The sequence below is a fragment of the Taudactylus pleione genome, unplaced genomic scaffold (assembly GCF_031769625.1).
Source record: "Taudactylus pleione unplaced genomic scaffold, aTauple2 ptg000374l, whole genome shotgun sequence".
Taxonomy (NCBI): Eukaryota; Metazoa; Chordata; class Amphibia; order Anura; family Myobatrachidae; genus Taudactylus; species Taudactylus pleione.
In genome coordinates, this window is record NW_028284775.1 from 3,365,929 (window position 1) to 3,386,216 (window position 20,288).

The 20,288-nt window shown below is 45.2% G+C and overlaps 2 protein-coding genes across 5 annotated transcripts in view; one reads left to right on the plus strand and one right to left on the minus strand.

Annotated features, from left to right (window-relative positions):
- BLZF1 (basic leucine zipper nuclear factor 1) overlaps positions 1-13,640 on the minus strand; it is a 31,838-nt gene extending 18,198 nt beyond the window's left edge. Inside the window, exons 1-5 of one of the 3 annotated variants that reach the window (XM_088444952.1) lie at positions 13,616-13,640; positions 8,031-8,090; positions 3,829-4,259; positions 1,202-1,401; positions 973-1,101 (exon numbers count right to left, since the gene is read on the minus strand). In XM_088444952.1, coding sequence (XP_088301078.1) covers positions 973-1,101; positions 1,202-1,401; positions 3,829-4,259; positions 8,031-8,037 — 767 coding nt within the window. In that variant the 5' untranslated portion in view covers positions 8,038-8,090; positions 13,616-13,640. Of the gene's footprint in view, positions 1-972; positions 1,102-1,201; positions 1,402-3,828; positions 4,260-8,030; positions 8,091-9,194; positions 9,321-9,361; positions 9,469-13,615 lie in introns of those variants that run through there. The other 2 variants (XM_088444950.1, XM_088444951.1) reach the window with 2 other exon arrangements.
- The window catches only part of NME7 (NME/NM23 family member 7), a 194,536-nt gene continuing 183,693 nt past the window's right edge, over positions 9,446-20,288 (plus strand). Inside the window, exon 1 of one of the 2 annotated variants that reach the window (XM_088444953.1) lies at positions 9,446-9,605. In XM_088444953.1, coding sequence (XP_088301079.1) covers positions 9,603-9,605 — 3 coding nt within the window. In that variant the 5' untranslated portion in view covers positions 9,446-9,602. Of the gene's footprint in view, positions 9,640-20,288 lie in introns of both variants that reach the window. The other variant, XM_088444954.1, reaches the window with a different exon arrangement.

Consider the following 20,288-nt stretch of genomic DNA (forward strand, 5'->3'; position numbering starts at 1 on the left):
AACGAGCGCCCGCTCTGAATCAGGGCGTTTTTTTTTTTTGGAGCGTCCTCCTGGACGCTCGCATAGCTGTGGGTTACCACCCACAGCTTATGCGAGCGTCCATGATGATGGTCGCGATGGTCACCATCGGGCTTGCGACGAGACCCTGCGGTAGGGTCTTGCTGCCGCAAGCCCTGGAGTGATTTTGGCTCTATCAGAGCCAAAATCACTCCCACTGACATCACTAGTGATGTCAGTGGGGCCGGACCCAGACGGTAGGCGTTCCCATGGGAACGCCTCCGTCTGGGCAGCCACGCCCCAGAACGCCCACCAAAGGGGGCGTGCTGTCACTCACCATCGACAGCACGCCCCCTTTGGTGCGAGACCCCGAGCGACGGCTTCCCCGTCGCTCGCCGGGTCTCGTGCATGCGCACGACAGAGCAGCCTCTGTTGTGCGCATGCGCATTTGGGTACCATCGACCCGCTTGCGAGCGTCCTGCGCTCACGAGCGGGTCTGAATGAGACCCACAGTTTTAACTTATCTTTAGAGTGCTGTGCTTTTTACAAATTGAAGTGTAAGTTTTTAGAAGTGGAGATGTTGCCCATAGCAACCAGATTTGAGCTATTATCTTCTAGAAGGTGCTAGATAAATGATAAGTAGAATCTAATTGGTTGACATGGGCAACAATTCCACTTCTAAAAACTTGCACTTTAGTAAACATACCCCCTAGACTTTGTCACTTGTGCACTTTACTTATTTAGAAAAAAAGTAACCAATGGGTGATGCTGACATTACCATTTTAAACAAACAAAAAGTCGTGTAGATACTCTGGGAAAACAAAAAGAAGAAAAAAACAGGTTTCAGGACTGGGATACAGGAATACATTATTAAGCTCTGAATCAAAATGGTTGATGCTCTGTCAGAATCACCGGGATAGTGCACCTATAACATGATGTATACTTTTTCATGGTGCCGAAATCAGAATTTCTTACTTGTGTGTTTCAGACATTTCTTGACGAAACTGTCCCCTTTCACTTAACAGATCCTGAAGTGCACCTTGTGCCTCTCTGTTTTGTCGTTGTAGATTTGCCCTCATGTTGGTTAATTCATCTGCCATAACCCTGAAACAGAATAAAAGCAATACAATTATCGCTGTACATCAAACCACACTAACACATGCATTGGGAGCAGAGGAGAAAACAGATCTATGAGCTGACCTACCTGCTGGCAAGGAACTTGCTTCTCCACACGTCACACTGAATAGACATGCGCTCTAATTGTTCTGAGAGTTGGGCTGTATTCCGTGCCTGGGCCTCATTCTCTAGTATTAGCTGGTTCTTCTCTCGGGCTGTGCGCTCAAAATGATACTGTAAATCATCACCAACAGATGCTACCAGCAACTTTTTTAGCTCCCGATTAACCTAAGAGAAGATAATAACCGAGCTTAAAGAAACAGCACTCACATGATGGTTATGAGCATTACACATTAAATATTCATATTTGTCATCCAAAAACAGGAGTTAAAATCGTATCTAAAATGGAAAAATACATGCAGAGGCCATATTACAAAATAGTTACTCTCAAGTAAGAGCTTTTAATAAAAAAAATTTTTAAATAAATATCAGACATTGGAAAATACTTTTTTTATTCAGCAAGGTGCATTTAAATATATAGAGCAGTGATTCTCAAACTCATTCCTCAGGGAGCACTAACAGTGCATGGTTTCCATTTTTCATAAGTGCACAGGTGTATTCATTACTGGCTGACATTTTAAAAGATTCACAGGCAGAGCTAATTATTTCACTTGTGATTCTGTAAGGAGACCTGGAAAACATGCACTGTTAGTGCTCACTGAGGAATGAGTTTGGGAAACAAGGATACAGACCACACACACACACACACACACACACACACACACACACACACACACACACACACACACACACACACACACACACACACACACACACACACACACACACACACACACACACACACACACACACACACACACACACACACACACACACACACACACACACACACACACACTATTGCCCCACTTGAATCCACTGCTTAAATGGCATACACCTAAAATTATTACTTATTCATTCATGCATTTATATGATCTAAAACATCTAAAGAGGAAAAAAAAATGCTGAAAAACACAAAGCAAATAATCAATGACCCTCTCCGAGTGTGACATTCCCATCTTCTGTCTGTATACAGTGTTTGCAAGTCATGTACTTATGGCTGAAGGCCGCGATACATGTGTGATTATTTCTATTGAATCACATATTAAATTTGCGGCAACTCTTAAGGGCATATCCAGTTAGGTGAGAGTTTAACAGTGTGGGGAAAGCTGTGGGTTTACCTCCCAGAGCTATTCATTTAGTCTTTTTGCTGTGCAGTAACTCACCAATCCCGCATAAAATGTGGAATCTGTTCCCCAGAGTGTTAATTACCAGAGATGCATTTTTACGCATCCTCTGGTAATTGGCCGCTAACTGAATTGGTCAGCGCAGACTATTAGGATATGACCCTTAGCGTCTACTGAAGATTTACTGCATTGAAAATGTTGAGGCCAGATTATATATCTTGCATCTGCTTCCTACAAAGATGTCCATCTAGGATTCACTGGACAAGATGCTCAGACGTAGATGCTTGTGCAGCACATCTCTTATAGCTAATAAAACATGATTTATTTTTGCATTTACTGACCTAGTGTAAAACTGGTTACACACTGAGCGATGTGTACACAGCCTATATGTCGGCCTGACATATCGGATACCGGGTACACATCAGAACGATGTAATGAACGACAGAGTGCTGTGCTCCGCTACCAGCTCTCACCTGCTCAGAGACCAGCCTGGAAGCGTGGGGCGGGTACTGGGGTGAGGCGCTGCCACGCTGTTTCTGTCCCAGGCAGTGGGCGGGACTTGGAAGTCACGGGAGGCTACTGCTGCTCCCAGGCAGTAGGAGAGTCCTGGCGCCGGTGTCTGCCTGCTCTGTAGTTGGGTGAGGACTGGAGGGTCGGGGACTAGTTGAGGAGACTCCAGCAGTGGCTATTGGTTGAGAAGATGCCGCCAGCGGCGATTGGCTGCTGCAGCGCTGCACACAGCGTGTCCTGCAGGACCCGCTCAGTTTTAAAACTGGGTCCCCATCTGCCTGTAGCGCGTAAAAACGTGCTATGATGTGTATTTTGCAATCCCTGTACAACAAACATGTGCATAAATACATGTCTGGACAAATTCCCTCAGATGAGTCAATCATGTAAGGAACAACTGCAGTTTATCTGTAGTTGCACAACCCCCTCTTCCACCACACACTGGCCTGTGCAACGTACCCCAACAACACACATTGCCATCAATACATTACCTGACAGACAGAGGGCCAACAATCCTCCATGGATTATAGCTGCAAGCTTTACAGCAATAGCACAAGATGCATGTGAGCTGTAAACACCAGGGACAACTTGACAAGTGCACTGGAGAGTGGTCTATTATTAGTTATTGCAAAAAGGAGAAGTTTGGTGCAGATGCCTGAGTCACTAGGATGACCTACTTTTGTACATTCGTGCGTGAGCGCTCTTCAGTTCTATTTTACACTATTTAAGAGGCAATCCTAATAAAGGGGCCTATCCATTAGCAGATAAATTTGAAAGACGAAAGATTTATTGTTCAGTCGTTCAATTTATCTGCTAATGGATAGGCTCTGAAAGATGTAAATGCGCAATCCCGTGGCAGACAAATTTTGTCTTTCCAACATGTTGGTCAATTTATCTTTTGTCTTTCATCTTTTGGAAAGATCTGCTAATGGATAGGCCCCTTAAGACTTATTGGTCTTACCTCGGTTTGCACTCGGAGTTGGTTAGAAAGACCTTCTTTATCTTGTAGCAATCTCTTCTCTGAATTCTTTAATTTTTCCAGAGTACTCTTCATTTCAGATAATTGTTTCCATGGCTCACTTACACAATCGGCTACGTCTACTTTACTGTGTCCATTCGACTCCTGGGTTTTAGCCTGCTTCACAAGAACTGTGTGTGTTATTGCAGATTTAGGGACGATGATCCTGAACGCTTCAATTTCAACGGATTTGTCAGTGTTAATTTTCCCCAACTGAAGGACACCAGGACTTTGTGACAGTGCTGGAGACCCTTTCCTCCTTGGGCTGCGAGTCACCTTGTTGTGTGGTGGTGTTGTTACTTCTACCGATTTCAAAGGTACCTCTGTTTCCATGCCATCACCAGTACCACGTATGGGTGGAGAAGTTGTCATTGCTAAAATAAGATATGGTACTTTAGTTTTGGGAAATTTTTGAATTCTAATCATATATTTGATAAAAAAAAAATATATAATAAAACTGAATTATATCAAAACAAAAAAAGATACAAAACATAAAACAGTGAATTATATGTGGAAGAATTGCTGTGATGTGGTGTAAAACCATTCTGGATCTGAGTCAGTGGGATAAAAGAATTAACTATGAATTAGTAAGAACTGGAGCGGCATATGTAAAAGGCAGAGTTTAGCAGCATCTATTTAATCTGTATTCTTGAGGGACATAAAGTGACATCTGTGGGCTTCCATAAAGAAAACAAAGGAACATTAAACAAGTTAACACAAAACATACAGATGTTTACAAATTTGTCAGTACTCAACTAAAGAAAAAAAAAATAACAACATTTTTCTCTCAAATAATTTGAAAGTGAAAAAAAAAAAAAAAAAATTGTCATTCATCATTTTTTATTACAGATTTAGCATTTCATTTTAGATACTTTAGCAGTCTAATCACCTACTGATTAGTTATCAAAGTTTTATTTCCGGTACCACTAGGGTGATCTGGTGAAATGTGGTTTTACATTTGTGTATGTGAATAAAAATGTGGATTAATTAAATATATAGACAGCGCTTCATTAATCTACTTATTTCTTTTTTTTGGTATTTTTTGATAGGCTATCCTGAGTTTGAAGCAGCAGTCTGACCTGGAGATCCAGCGCCAGTTTGGATGTTTTTTTTTTCCATTTTAGATTCAACAGAATATTTTAAATAATAAAATCCTTAACCCAGGGCTTGACAAATCCCGGGCGCCAGGTCGCCATGGCGACTAATGGTGCATACACACGATCAAATTTTTCTTCAGATCTGAACGATAACGATTTAAAAAATAATGATATCTGACATCTGATGTGTTTGCAGTCAGACTTGGATGATTCCATTCATTTTAATGCAGTCAAAAATCGTTCAAATCTTTGGTAAAATCGTTCATCTGACAGATCTGACAAATCTGACCGTGTATGCGCTCCATAAGATTTTAGTCCTGGCGACCGGGATTTCCAAGCGCCCCTCCACCCACCGCCACAGGGAAGCTCCTGCTGGGCGCCCGCTGAAATGAGAGACGTCATAACGTCTCTCTCATAGTTCCGAAGAGCGGCAGACAGCAGCGGACACATGATCGTGGCCTAAGGTAAGTATTCTGGGTTTTTTTTGTGCGTGTGTGTGCACACTTAGAGGGGACTTAGTAGTGGGGGCACTATCAGAGGGAGCTTAGTAGTGGGGGCACTATTTCAAGGGGCACTACTACAGGGGGAACTATTACAAGGGGCTTACTACAGGGGGAACTATTACAAGGGGCTTACTACAGGGGGAACTATTACAAGGGGCTTACTACTGGGTGCTTACTACTGGGGGCACTATTACAAGGGGCTTACTACTAGGTTGAGGGGCACTGAAAGGGCATGTGTGGTGGTCTATACAAGTTTTCATATATTTTGGTAATGGACGATGGTCTGGCTCCTAAACTTTTAAGATGGCTCCTAGATTTTACAAAAATTTGTCGAGCCCTGCCTTAACCTAACACAACCTTTATAGGCAATCACTGCAATCAAGCGATTTCTATAACTCTCAGTGGGGCAGATGTATGAAGCTCTGGAAAGTGATAAAGTGCAGAGTGATAAACGACCAGCCAGTCAGCTCCTAAATGTCATGTTACAGGCTGTGTTTGAAAAATGACAGTTGGTTGCTGATTGGCTGGTCGTTTATCACTCTGCACTTTATCACTTCCCAGAGCTTCATATATCTGCCCCAATGAGACTTCTGCACCTGTCAACAGGTAGTTTGGCCCACTCTTCCTGAGCATATTGCAGGTTTGAAGGGAGCCAGACTTCATGTTTCAGCTCTTACCATAGATGTTCTATAGGATCAGATTAGGACTCATAGAAGGCCACTTCAGATTAGTCCAATGTATTGTTATTATCCATTTTTGGGTGCTTTTAGCTGTGTTTTGAGTCATTATCCTTTTGGATGACCCATGACCTGCGACTAAGACCCCTTTCTGTCACTGGGCAGTATGTTTCATTCCAGAATGCCTTGACATTTCATGCCCTGTACACATTCAATACACCACGTGCCAGACAGATGCAGCAAAGCAGCCACAAAACACAAGCCTCCTCCATGTGTCACAGTAGGTATGGTTCTTTTTTCTTTGAAAACTTTTTTAATCTGTAAACACAGAGCAGATATGAATTGCCAAAAAAGCTCCAATTTTGACTCAACCATCCAGAGGATATTCCCCCAGAAGCATTGTGGCTTATCACTGTGCATTTTAGCAAATTCCAGTCTCGTTTTTTATTCTGTTGGTAGTCCTTTATATTGTGGTGTCCTCCTAGGTCTTCTTCCAGGGAGCCCACTGTCACTCAAAAAGCGTCAGATGTTACGATCAGACACTGACATCCAGATGTGTCCTCATACACTATTGCTGCAGAAGCGCCAAACCGTCCTTCTCGGTGCACCAGTCCCTTTGCGACTCCGCTTGTGCCGATCGTCTTTTTTGCCCGGATGCAACAAATCGCTTAATAAGACTGCAGATTAATTTGATGAGACACTTGTATATCTGTGTGCGACTGAGGCTTAATCTGTATACGAAGTGCTAATATGCAGCGGCCACTGATTTTTTCACACCAAATTCTGTTGCGCTTTGTATACAGATTATGACGCACACAGATATACAAGCACCACATATTAAACTAATCACTGCAGTCTCATGAAGCAGCTTGTTCCATCTGATTGTGGCAAAGATACATTTTCATGCGACAAAGATGCTTGGTACAAGCCAAGTCGCACGGGACCTGGCAGCTCACTCGTGCCTCCTGGAATATTGCGGATAGGTGTATGAGGACACATCTGTACCTTGACCTTGGAGCTCATCTAGTATCTCTTTGGAAGATTTCCTTTTCTACGAATCTCACTATATTGTTTAATCTGGGGACGATTTTCCTCTTGCGACTGAGCCCAGGGAGGTTGGCTAGAGCCCCATGGACTTTAAACTTTCTGTAGTCCCGGGAACATCAAGCTGCTTGGAGATGGTCTTATAGTCTTTACCTTTAACTTGCGTGACAACCCTCCCTTTTGTTTTCTCTGGTCCATGTCCAGTGTGACAATACCAAACATCAGAGTAACTCATTTTCTCCATTTAAATAGTCTGAATGACTGTTTAGAAAATGGAGACATATGTAATGGTAATTCAAGAAAGCAATTAATTTGAAATATCACTATAATCATTTTATTTATCTTTTCTAAGAGGTACCAACAAATTTGACCTGGTCATTTTAGAATATCTTTGGAGAATAAGCAATGACTTATCTCTTTTCACTGTTTTGTTGCTTTATTCTACAACATAGCAAAGACATGCAGGTATACATGAGAGAATAGTTTTTAATTTCATCACTTTCCAGGAGCAATAAAGCACTGTTTTAATGAGCTGTATGGGTACCAACAAATTTGTCCACATCTGAAATGCCAAACCACACACTTGCCCAGAACAGGCCGATGCAATTTCACCACACCTGGGTAGCCAAATTAGACATATTCAGTAGTTTGAGTGTGTGGTAAGCAGATGACGGGCAGAGATCTTTTACCTAGTGACCTAATGTAAAAGATATGCCTGAGAATTAATCAGATTTTATTTCAGGCATTTTGCTAGTCTTAGTAAAATGAACAGAATACATGCCCACATATGGGAGTATACTAGTAGTATTAGGAAATATACTCACCTGCCATGGTGTCTCCAAATGATCTAATTTCTGAGGAACAGGTTTAGGTATGGTTTATATCTGAAATACATAATATTTAAATTTACAAAATGTGTTACCAATTTTACACATTGTTGTAACCGCATCAAAACCATCACAGATTAGTTTTCAAAGTGGACGCCCAATAGTTGCAGTGTGCAAAAAGTACAGAAGGGTGTTTTTAGTGTAAAACTGGGTACATATACACAATATTGTTAACGATTTGGCCGATTCCGACGCATTGGAAAGACAAATCGTTAATATCGTGCAGTATGTAAGCACTACATTGTGAACTGCACGCTCGCGTGGGGGGTCATCAGTCGCAGCGCCTGATCTTTTGTACATGCAGTAAAATCAGGCGATGTGGCTGACTATCCCATGCAGCGTTATGCTGCGTGGGCCGGCATATCGGGCACCAGATCACCCAGTGTGTACGGATTGCCCGATGTCGGCCCGTCGGCAAGGGGTCGCCATTCAGATCGCTGGGTACACAAGACGTTAAGTGTGTACTCAGCTTAAGAGAAAAAATAGCAGCACTTGCACAAAGTATGACTGTGCTCAAGTCTAAAGCAGGGTACACACTGAAAGACATGTGTAACTAGCATGTGACCCACAACCCCCCCTGCCGACGGGCCAACATATCTGGCAGTCCGTACACACAGGGGGATCCGATGCACGACATGCCGGCCCCCACCGCTTAGCGCTGCATTGGATTTCCAGCAGCATTGCCTGATTTGACTGCATGTACAAAAGATCAGGGGATGCGGCTGATAACCCCACAGTCACAATGTAGTGCATACATACTGGACAATTTTAACGATGTGCCGGAATCAGCCAAATCGTTTACTGTGTAGGGGTCTCTAGATTAACTGTAAATTCATTATACAGATGAAACATACACAATATGAAATATACATGACACAGGAGCCCAGAGATCTCTATATAGGGTATCACACAGTACTGTAGGGCCGGACTACAGGCATGCTGGCCGCGTAATGTGCATGTATGGAGGGGTAAGGCAAGTCACCGAGCAGGGCCGCTGTGTGACAACTATAACCAAGTCCTTCAGCATGAGGTCAGTGACCACAGCAGTGTGACCCGAAGACCCTTGCAGAGGTGCAGACACTTCCCGCAGAGGAAACTTACTACACACACAGCAGCGCTGTCGGGAATGTAAATATGGTGACAGAAACCAGCGACCTGCGATGTCCCATCCCTGGTGAGCACAGGACAGAGCTGTGTGTGTGACACGTCCGGCCAAGGTGCCAGACAGACAGTATAAGTAAGTAGAATACACAGAGGGGAGAACTTACGTGTCGGCAGGAAGGACCCACGGAAGGGGAAGGGGATCTATCCACCACTACCTCTGTATTAAAATTAGGGATGTGTTGCTGCTGTATTTCCTGTTTGGTGTGACGTCAGTTCCGACGTCTAGTACAGAGGGCGGGTCTGGAGATTGTTTCGGTGCGTGGCAGTTGCTAGGGAAACGTTGATCAACGGCTGCTGCTGGCTGCATCTGACGCCGATTACTGACAGCAACACGGCGGCTGCAGTATGGTGAGTGACGGGAACTTGGTGTATATGTGTGCATGTGAGTATATTATATATATATATATATATATATATATATATATATATATATATATATATATATATAATCACTGTGTTATTGTATACTAGACAATGTTACATACTGGCAGTCATTAAGGACATAGAGCAGCCTTTTACTTATAGCAATAGCATTCTGTAGCTAGAATAAAGGCATAGATGTAAAGTCTATATAGTAGCCAGCAGGGCCGGACTGGGACTAAAAATAGGCCTTTGCATTTTAAAGCACACAGGCCCACCTTGCGTCAGCACCTGGCTCCTGGCATAGACTCCTCCCTTTACTAATCCTGACTCCTCCCACATCTTAGTCTATGTGCTTACACATATAATTATTAGAACATAAAAGTGTACATCATTCTCTGTATTAAAATTAGGGATGTGCAGGCTCGGATAGGTTCGAGTTTGCACGTTGAGTTCGGATTTTTCCCTCCAAAAAAACGGAACTCAGAAAGAGGCAAAACGTCATCTTACATGGACGACCATCATTATTCCTGGATGATGTTCGTCCATGTAGGATGACATTTTGCCTCTTTCTGAGTTCCGTTTTTTTGGAGGGAAAAATCCGAACTCAACGTGCAAACTCGAACCTATCCGAGCCTGCACATCCCTAATTAAAATACACACAAAAGAGCACATCCTGCAGGGGATTTAAACATGTGCCATATTTAAACATTTGGTATTTGGTTAGTAATGTTAGGTAAAGCTGGCGCTACATTGGTATATGTCACGCACAAAGTAAAGGAAAGGCATTTTCCCAATTGACCAAGGCCTAGCCTAGCAGTTGTATAGGATTAGATCGTGATCACTGTAGAAATTTTTTAGGGCAGGGGAGCTGAGCAGAGGAGGACACGTCTGTGCCACCAAAGCAGAGCTGTTACTACACATTTTGATGCCCTGTAGACATAAAGAGCTTTGGTTTCCCCTGACACAAAAGAATATGGTACTATGCGCACGGTAGGCGCGCGTCGAAAAAAACAGTTGTTAGTTCGCTGAGAAGGGGCGTGAGCACACAATAGTACCCCCAATTCAAATTATTCCATACCATAGTGCCCCTTTGTCACATTACACTGCAGAGTAGTGCCTCTCAAGTTACACACAGTAATGCCCCTTACACCTAGAAGTCACGCTAAATGAAAAAAGTGTGGGTCCCCGGGACCCCTCACTTTAAAAAAAATGGGGTCCTACTCCATAGTGTCTGGGTCCTATGACAATTTATGCCTCACTGCGTGTAGCCCATAAAAAAAGCACAGAACAGCAGAAGGGGTACAGACATGAAGAGAATAGGGGCACTTAGTACACAGAGGAGCAGAAGGGGTACAGACATGGGGAGAGGGGAGCAGGGGTCACAGAGGTGGGAGGGCAGAGTACATGGGAGAGCAGAAGGGGTACAGACATGGGGAGAGGGGAACAGGGGTCACAGAGATGGGAGGGCAGAATACACGGGAGAGCAGAAGGGGTACAGACATGGGGAGAGGGGAACAGGGGTCACAGAGATGGGAGGGCAGAATACACGGGAGAGCAGAAGGGGTACAGACATGGGGAGAAGGGAACAGGGGTCACAGAGATGGGAGGGCAGAATACACGGGAGAGCAGAAGGGGTTCAGACATGGGGAGAGGGGAACAGGGGTCACAGAGGTGGGAGGGCAGAGTACACGGGAGAGCAGAAGGGGTACAGACATGGGGAGAAGGGAACAGGGGTCACAGAGGTGGGAGGGCAGAATACACGGGAGAGCAAAAGAGGTACAGACATGGGGAGAGGGGAACAAGGGTCACAGAGGTGGGAGGCAGAGTATACGGGAGAGCAGAAGGGGTACAGACCTGGGGAGAGGGGAACAGGGGTCACAGAGGTGGGAGGGCAGAAGGGGTACAGATACGGGGAGAGGGGAACAGGGGTCACAGAGGTGGAAGGGCAGAGTACACGGGAGAGCAGAAGGGGTACAGACATGGGGAGAGGGGAACGGGGCACAGAGGTGGGAGGGCAGAGTACACGGGAGAGCAGAAGGGGTACAGACATGGGGAGAGGGGAACGGGGGGCACAGGTGGGAAGGCAGAGTACACAGGAGAGCAGAACATGTACAGATATGGGGAGAGGGGAACAGGGGGCACAGGTGGGAGGGGAGAGCAGAACATGTACAGACATGGGGAGAGGGGAACAGGGCATAATGGAGCTGGAGAGCAGAATGAGTACAGAAATAGGGGGAGGGTTAGGTTTAGGTACGAAGGGTGGAGGGTTAGGTACGAAGGGGGGGAGGTTAGGTTTAGGCACTAATGGGGAGGGTTAGGGGGAGAAGGGGGGAGGATAAGTATGAAAAGCTCAGTTTTTAACAAACAAAGAATTTTGATGAAAAGTGAGAAAAATATGGGAAACAATGTGTATATATAGTTGACACTAGCTGTAATGTGTCCAAGGCACGCAGTAAACAACACTCAGAGAGGACTGTTGCAGCAATCCAATAGAACATGTTGTGGATACATAAATACGCATATGATACAGTACACAAGCCTCCTCCTCTATCCTGCCCAGTCACCAGCAGCTTGTAGAATCCCAGTCATATAGACAGGGGCGGCCAAAGCCCACATTTTTTGGTAAGCAAATATATTTTTTGGTGCCCCCAGGCATATTATTGCGCGTGCCCAAACAAATTAAGGGGCCGTGGTCTCATGGAAAAGGCCATAATCATTACACATACCCCTTTCTCGTCACTCTGGGAACAGTCCTTTCCATATGTACCTTAATGCAGTCCCCCCAGTAGTTCCCGTTATACAGTACTCCCAGTATGCAATGCCCCCAGTAGTGGTCACCCTATGTAGGCCCCCAGTAGTGATCCCCCTTATACTGTGCTCCCAGTAGTTGTCCCCCCCCTGTGCAATGCAGTGCCCGAGGAGTGGTCCCCCTTATGCAGTCTCCCAGTAGTGCCCCTTATATAGTGCCCCCAGTAGTAGTCCCTCCCTATGCAGTGCCCCCAGTAGTGGTTCCCCCCTATGCAGTACCCTTTATACAGCACCCCCTGTAGTTGTCCTCCCTATTCAGTGCCCCCAGTAGTGGTCCCCCTTATGCAGTGCCCCTTGTGCCCCAGGAGAGGTCCCCCTTATGCAGACCTCCAGTAGTGATCCCCCCTATGCAGTGCCCCTTATACAGTGCCCTAGTAGTGGTGCCCCCAGTAGTAAGCCCCTTATATAGTGTCCCCAGTAGTAGTGCCCCCTATGCAGTGCCCCCAGTAATGGTACACCCTATGCAGTGCCCCCAGTGGTAGTCCCCCCATGCAGTGCCCCCAATAGTGGTACCCCTTATTCAGTGCCCTTTAAATAGTGGCCCCAGTTGTAGTCTCCCCCTCCCTCCCTATGCAGTATCCCCAGTATTGCCCTTTATATAGAGCCCCCAGTAGTGGTCCCACGATGTAGTCCCCCCCCTATGCAGTACCCCCAGTATGGCCTTTTATATAGAGCCCTCAGTAGTGATCCCCCGATGTAGTGCCCCCAGTATTGCCCTTTATATAGAGCTCCCAGTAGTGGTGCAGTGATCCCAGTGGTAGTCTCCCCCTATGCAGTACCCCTAGTAGTAGTCCCCTCCCCCTTGTAGTGCCACTAGTAGTAGTCCCCTCCCCTTGTAGTGCCCCTTGTAGTAGTCCCCCCCTTGTAGTGCCCCTATTAGTAGTCCCCCCATATGCAGTACCCCCAATAGTGGTCCCCCGATGCAGTGCCCCTACTAGTAGCCCCCCCTTGTAGTAGTACTAGTCCCCCTAGTAGTAATCCCCCCACAGTAGTACCCCTAGTAGTTGATCCCTCCCTTGTAATAGTAGTCCCCCTAGTAGTAATCCCCCCACAGTAGTAGCACCCCTGATGCAGTGTCCCTAGCAGTTGTCCCCCCCTTGTAGTAGTAGTCCCCCTATTAGTAATCCCCCCACAGTAGTGTCACCCCCCAGTAGACACACACATAATGAAAAAAAAAAAACACTTACCTGAAAGGCAGGGGAGGCAGCATGCAGGTCTTGCCCGGGATTTTGCTGAACTAGCTGCTTCCTGTTACTAGAGGTACAGCTGGTCCTCTAGTGTCTGGCAGCAGAACATGGCAAATGAAGACCTCTCAAATGTCAGTGTGCTACAATGTCTCCTATGAGGCGGTGGCCATTTTGGGAGAGACAATTTCAATAGTACTGTATCCCTATAGACGGACAGACCGGCCCACGTAGCCATCGGCCCTTCTGGCATTTGCCAGAAGTGCCCGATGGTCAGTCCGGCCCTGGTAGCCAGACATTAGTAACATTAATGGCGCCATAATGGTGTTAGCAGTTTTTCTGGGGGCAGCACATCACACTGACTGACTTATCACACACCAAGGATGACTTGTGGAAGCATTGCCCTAATGTATGTGGAAACAATCTAATAGTTTAGCTATTGTGCCTTTGGGATACACTATGTGCCTTGATGAGTCACCATCATTAGCTTGTAATTATTAGGTGCCACAGAGCCACCAATCAATAAAGCCAAAATACATTTGCATGGAAGCTTACAAGTTACATAATAGAAATACTTATAAGAGCAAAAAAACAAACAATAGCATCAGTAGAAAGCTAATATACAAGGTGAGATATGTGGAAATAGCAAGTACATGGAAGACAAACATTATTTAAAGAAACCATTCCATAAGGGCAAGGAGGTGAGGGCAGGAGATGGAGGGAATAGAAGGCCTGATTCAGACCCGGTCGCAAGCGCTGTGTGCTCGCAACCGGGTCGATGGTGGGCCAGTGTGCATGCGCACGACGGAGCCGGCTCCGTCGAGCGCATGCGTGAGACCCGGATAGCGACGGGCACCCCGTCGCTCTGGGTCTCGCAACAAAGGGGGAGTGCTGTCAGCGGCCAGGAGGCCGTTCTAAAAAAAAAAAAAAAAAAAGACCGGCCCTGATTCAGAGCGACTGGCTCTGAGTCAGGCCCAGAGTGCCCTGCTCAATGGATAAAATGGGTTGGTGGCAAATAAGTGGACGGGCATGTGGAGGATGGGGATAACGTTGGCTTAGTATGGGGCTTGGAGGTTGGCAGAGAGTCAGGTCAGACGGGCAGTGAGGCACAAAGGTGAGGATAAATGATGATGAAGTCCTGCAGGCAGCAGTGTGAGGTGTTTATAGGAGGGAGGAGAACACAGGGTCACTGGCAAAACAAAGTGGGTAAGTAGGAGAGTATATCTTGACAAGATCTGAGATGGAAGAGGAGGAGTTTAAACTGTGTTTTGGAGGGAGCCAGTGGAGGGTTTGTAGAGAGGCACCGCATAATAGTAATGACACAATGATGATCCCTAGGCAACATGCATGGGGAACAGCGGAAAGGGTGATGCCATCAACTGGTAGAGACACATTAAGATGTAATATTGACAAGCTCAATTCTAGGTAGTGTTCAGCCATCCAAATGGAGATGGCAACTAGGTAGTGGACACATGGGGCAGAAGGAGAGGTCATGGAAGGAAAGGCAGTTTAGACTGTCATCAGCATAGAGGTGATACTGAAGACCAATTGAGTGAATTCATTGACCAATAGAAGATATATAGAGAGATAAGCAATGGGAGATGATGAAAGATAGTTTATAATTGGGTTGAAATGTTCATGGTCATAACTATACATTTGCAAAGCAAAGTTGTATGGCCACAATGTACCACCTTGGTGATACACTGTGTGCTAATGTGCCTCATGTATACACTATGGGCTAACGGCCTTGGTGGTACACTGTGTGCTAATGTGCCTCACGGATACACTATGGGCTAACGGCCTTGGTGACACACTGTGTGCTAATGTGCCTCACGGGTACACTATGGGCTAACGGCCTTGGTGATACACTGTGTGCTAATGTGCCTCACGGATACACTATGGGCTAACGGCCTTGGTGACACACTGCAACAGAGGTAAACAACAAAAACATTTTCAGTGGTTTCACAAAGTGTACACATCTCAATAGAGAAGCACCAAATCATATTATATCATCAAAACACCAACACTGCCTATAGAGAAGGGTAACTTATTTGTAATTAGAAAAACTATTATCCTTACCAGTTAGTCAGGCCTATAATGTACGCTTTTTGAATGCAATGAGATTATTGCGCAACTTCAAAATCGCTAGGAGAGAATAAAAAGAGGCCAGATTTAGTATGCTAATGAGGATTGTTAGCCAACGACCTCACATTATCCCCTCCTGAGCGCAAAATGGCCACGGAAATAAGACACCAGAGCCTTAACAACTGAGTACGGGATCGCAGATGCAGGCAGTGATGCCTCTGAAACGGTCGTGACATGCCTGTGGTTGAGTCGCCACCCTCCTGTTACTGCCCCTGCCTGTCAATCACTTTTTGAATCACTCCTCTCTGCGACAGCCATCGCAAGACCATCACAGCACATGCGCAGTGCAACTCCGATGCATACACAGTTGAAAAAGCATTGCCCATTTGTGAAAACATCGGTATTGCATCCATTTCTGAATCAGGCTCTCTGGGCTTGATTCACTACAGATCGCTCTTGTGATCATAGCTGCGATTACGCATGCAGACCTGCTGCGAAATATGCTAAAGTTTGCAATCGCAAAGCCATCATAGAGACGTCAACACTACGGCTTTCGCACATCCGTAATACCTTGCAGTCCTGCTTGTACATCGGGAACATTGAGTAACATTGGCCCCTCATGCACAATTACAACAGGTCTGACCTTACTCAGACATCTCTAACCTTCGTACGCAGTGAGTACACAAGCTGCGTATGCCGTCACAGTGACTAATTTATGCTCACCCATGCAATGGCGTTCAAACTGACAGGCACGCCTGCATTTCTTCCTACCACACCCCGTCACCACCCCAAAACGCTGACGTCCCGTCCCTCGATCTGCTATGGCTTTGTATCTGCATAGGTGATCGCAGTGCCAACTCTCGCACGCGCACTGCGCTGCATACGCATGTACAGTACGCACCATTGGTAGCGCCGGCCCTGGTTGTCCAGGACCAAATTAAATTATTTATGGTCAATGTGATTGGCAAAACCAGTGCTGGTGGCTGCCAATCATAAAATATGTGGACAAACCAGAGCAAACTTGTCCACCCACATATAACTGAACCTAATGCGGGTACACACTGGAGTGATGTTGGAATGACAAATTGTGCATATCGTGCAGTGTGTACACATGATATGCACGGTCGCATTCGTCGTTTGATGTTGTGCATATCAAACCTGACAATATCACATGCGTCTCCATGCATGTTAATGAAGGACCTAACGAGTGATCAGCTATAAGCTATGTGAGCACTTTTATTCTAAACTATATAGGATTGTATGTGGGCACTTTTATTCTAAACTATATAGGATTGTATGTGGGCACTGTTCTTTATTAAGGTTACAAGGCACTATTCTAGGTGACAAAAAATACGTGGGCAATATACATCCGCATTATTCTCTATGTCCCTGGTACCCTCCGGTCAGGGGTACCAGGAGGGCCCCAATGGGACTTTGAATTGGGTCAGACACCCCTAGAGGACTGGAACTGTTGCTAAGCAACCTGGGCCATTAATGGAAAGGAGGGAGGCTTTTTTATTTTAAGATTCATTTATTGTATATACTCGAGTATAAGCCGAGTTTTTCAGCACAAAAAATGTGCTGAAAAAGTACCCCCTCGGCTTATACTCGAGTCAAGTGTAGCGCTGACTGGACGGAGTTCGGTCAGCGCTACACACTGCCTAACACACAGCCGCCGGAGCTGGCAGCTGCGTGTTTGGTGTAATCAGCAGCCGCTGAGAGTCTGTCAGACTCTCAGCGGCTGCTGCTGCTCTCCCACTGCGGGAGCCATCTTCCGGCTCCCGCAGTGGGTGATGGGAGACACGTCGTCATGACGACGTCTTTCCCATGCAAAGTGGCCGGAGGAGCGGACAGCGGCGGGACCAGGAGCGGGAGTTCAGGTAAGTGATTTTTTTTTTTAATCTTTCACGTCTCTCTCTACTAGGGGGGGGGGACTACAGGGGGCACTACCAGGGGGCGATGACTACAGGGGGCACTACCAGGGGGCGATGACTACAGGGGGCATTATCAGGGGGCACTACCAGGGGCCGATTACTACAGGGGGCACTACCAAGGGGCATTATCAGGGGGCGATTACTACAGGGGGCACTAAAAGGGGGGATTACCACTGGGGGAACTACAAGGGGGGGATTACTACAGGGGGCACTACCAGGGGGGGAATTACTACAGGGGGCACTAAAAGGGGGGATTACTACAGGGGGCACTAAAAGGGGGGATTACCACTGGGGGAACTACCAGGGGAGGATTACTACAGGGGGCACTACCAGTGGGGGATTACTACAGGGGGCACTAAAAGGGGGGATTACTACTGGGGGTACTACCAGGGGGGGATTACTACTGGGGGCACTGAAAGGGGGGATTACCACTGGGGGCACTACCAGGAGGGATTACTACTGGGGGCACAACCAGGGGGAATTACTACTGGGGGCACTACCAGCTGCTGCCATTTCCCACACTAGGCTTATACTCGAGTCAGTAAGTTTTCCCAGTTTTTGGGGGTAAAAGTAGGTACCTCGGCTTTTATTCGGGTCGACTTATACTCGAGTATATACGGTATTTGTTTTTACCTTTCACTATTGAGAACCATAGATTTGAGCTATGTCTCCTTTTTTCTGGCTTTTTTGGCCCTTTTTTTCACGTTGGTTTGACAAAGTGCACATTGATGAATTTAGCACTTTGCATAGTTCACATATAAAAAGTCATGGTGGCATTATGTAATGTGGCTTTTTATGAATCAGCATTTTCCAGCAGCGTTGCTGTGGTTTTGCCTTTTGATAACTTTGACGGTTTTACAGCGGTATATATAGCTGTACAATAGGAAATCTTTTGAAATTTCTCAAATTAATGAATATTAACATATCATACATTCTTTATATCAAATTATATATTAAGTTATGCTGTTGAAAAACCTGTAGATCCCTGGATATAACATTTGGGTTCTTTGTTGTTTCTCTGAGCATTTTATGGGTGAATTTCCTAAGACGCTCACTTCTGATAAGATTGGCAACTGGCTCAATTGCCCTCTTTTTGTAAGTAATCTTTCTCACTGTAGAATGATGGACTTCATGGACAGGTTAGCATATTGCCACTTTAGGACCACCTACCTTTATTCATTCAAAAGTTTGATACATCTCTAATCATTTATGGCGGAAATAAATTATGACAGTGAGGATTTGTATGTTTGTTTACTATGAAAATGGGGCAAAATGTAATAATGAATTAAACTTTTTTTTTCCAATAAAAAAAGTGTTTTTCTGTTATGTTTAAATAATGCAACATATTACAGAAAAATATTCCCTAATAATAAATAGTTAATGTTTTCGCCTAAAGGTGCATACACACGGTCAGATATGGCAGATAAACGATTGAACGATTTTTTTACTGTATTAAAATGAATGGAATTCGTCCAAAACTGACTAAACACATCAGATGTCAGATATCGTTATCTGACCATCGGGAACGCGTTCAGTGTTGCCCACATGTCAGATTTTCCTATCAGATATGAACGATTTTTAAAATCGTTATCGTTTAGATCTGAAGAAAAATCTGACCGTGTGTATGCACCATTAGTTTTAAATAATATTTATTACAGGTTTATCTTCTAACCCTTTATTTTGGCACATTTGTAGTTAATATATATATATATATATATATATATATATATATATATATATGGGTCTCAGTAGGTACAAGGTTTTTATGCTTAAATTAATATAGTATTTACCACATCATTTGGCTCTGAGTATTAACTAGAAGCCATTATTTTCTCATCTATGTGCCATTTATTTTTATTTTCTTGTATGTTTTATGGTGAATAAAAATATTTGGTGCCCATTGAAGATTGCAATATTGATAGCTCAGATACCTTTTAAGCCATATTCCTTGCTCTGCTGAGATACATTAATATAGAATATTTAACATTGAACTAAATGGAATCGTGCCTCCATTATTAATTCAGTATTTTGACCGACGGGATTCTGCTGCCGGTATTGTGACCATTGGGATAGTCACTGCCGGGATCCTGACTACATCCCTAACCATCATCACCTGAATTCTCTTTCTGGTCACTGAGTAGTAATAAAAGTAATAATCAAAGGGTCCCCTCTTGGTAATCGTACTTGCTGATTTTTCAGTTGCCCTCCAGGAGATCCCGTTGGGTTAGGTCTAGGTGGGAAATGTAGGGAGTGATGAATTCTTTATAGCCGCTATCGCTCCCGATGGAGCTATTCAATTCTTGCTCCTGTCGGGCACGATGAGCTGCCAGCGCTACATTTCAGCTCGCAGCCCCTGGGGGATGAGAGCTGAAATGTGCGAAAAGTGACATGTTTGGGCGCCCAAACATCACTTTTCGCGATCGCGCCCAGCACTTTGGTCGGGTATAGCTGCTTTACGCGGCTAAACCTGACCTCTATGGGCGCGATCAGCGCGAACATCTTGGACAATTGTATAGCGGCCCGCGATCTCCTGTCACTTTAGACGGGAGATGCGGGCCGCGAATACAATTGAATTCCGCCCTCTGTGTGCATGAGACTGAGGGATCCCACATTGCTTGATTGCAATCCATAGCCACCTCTTTCCAGAAGATACCTAT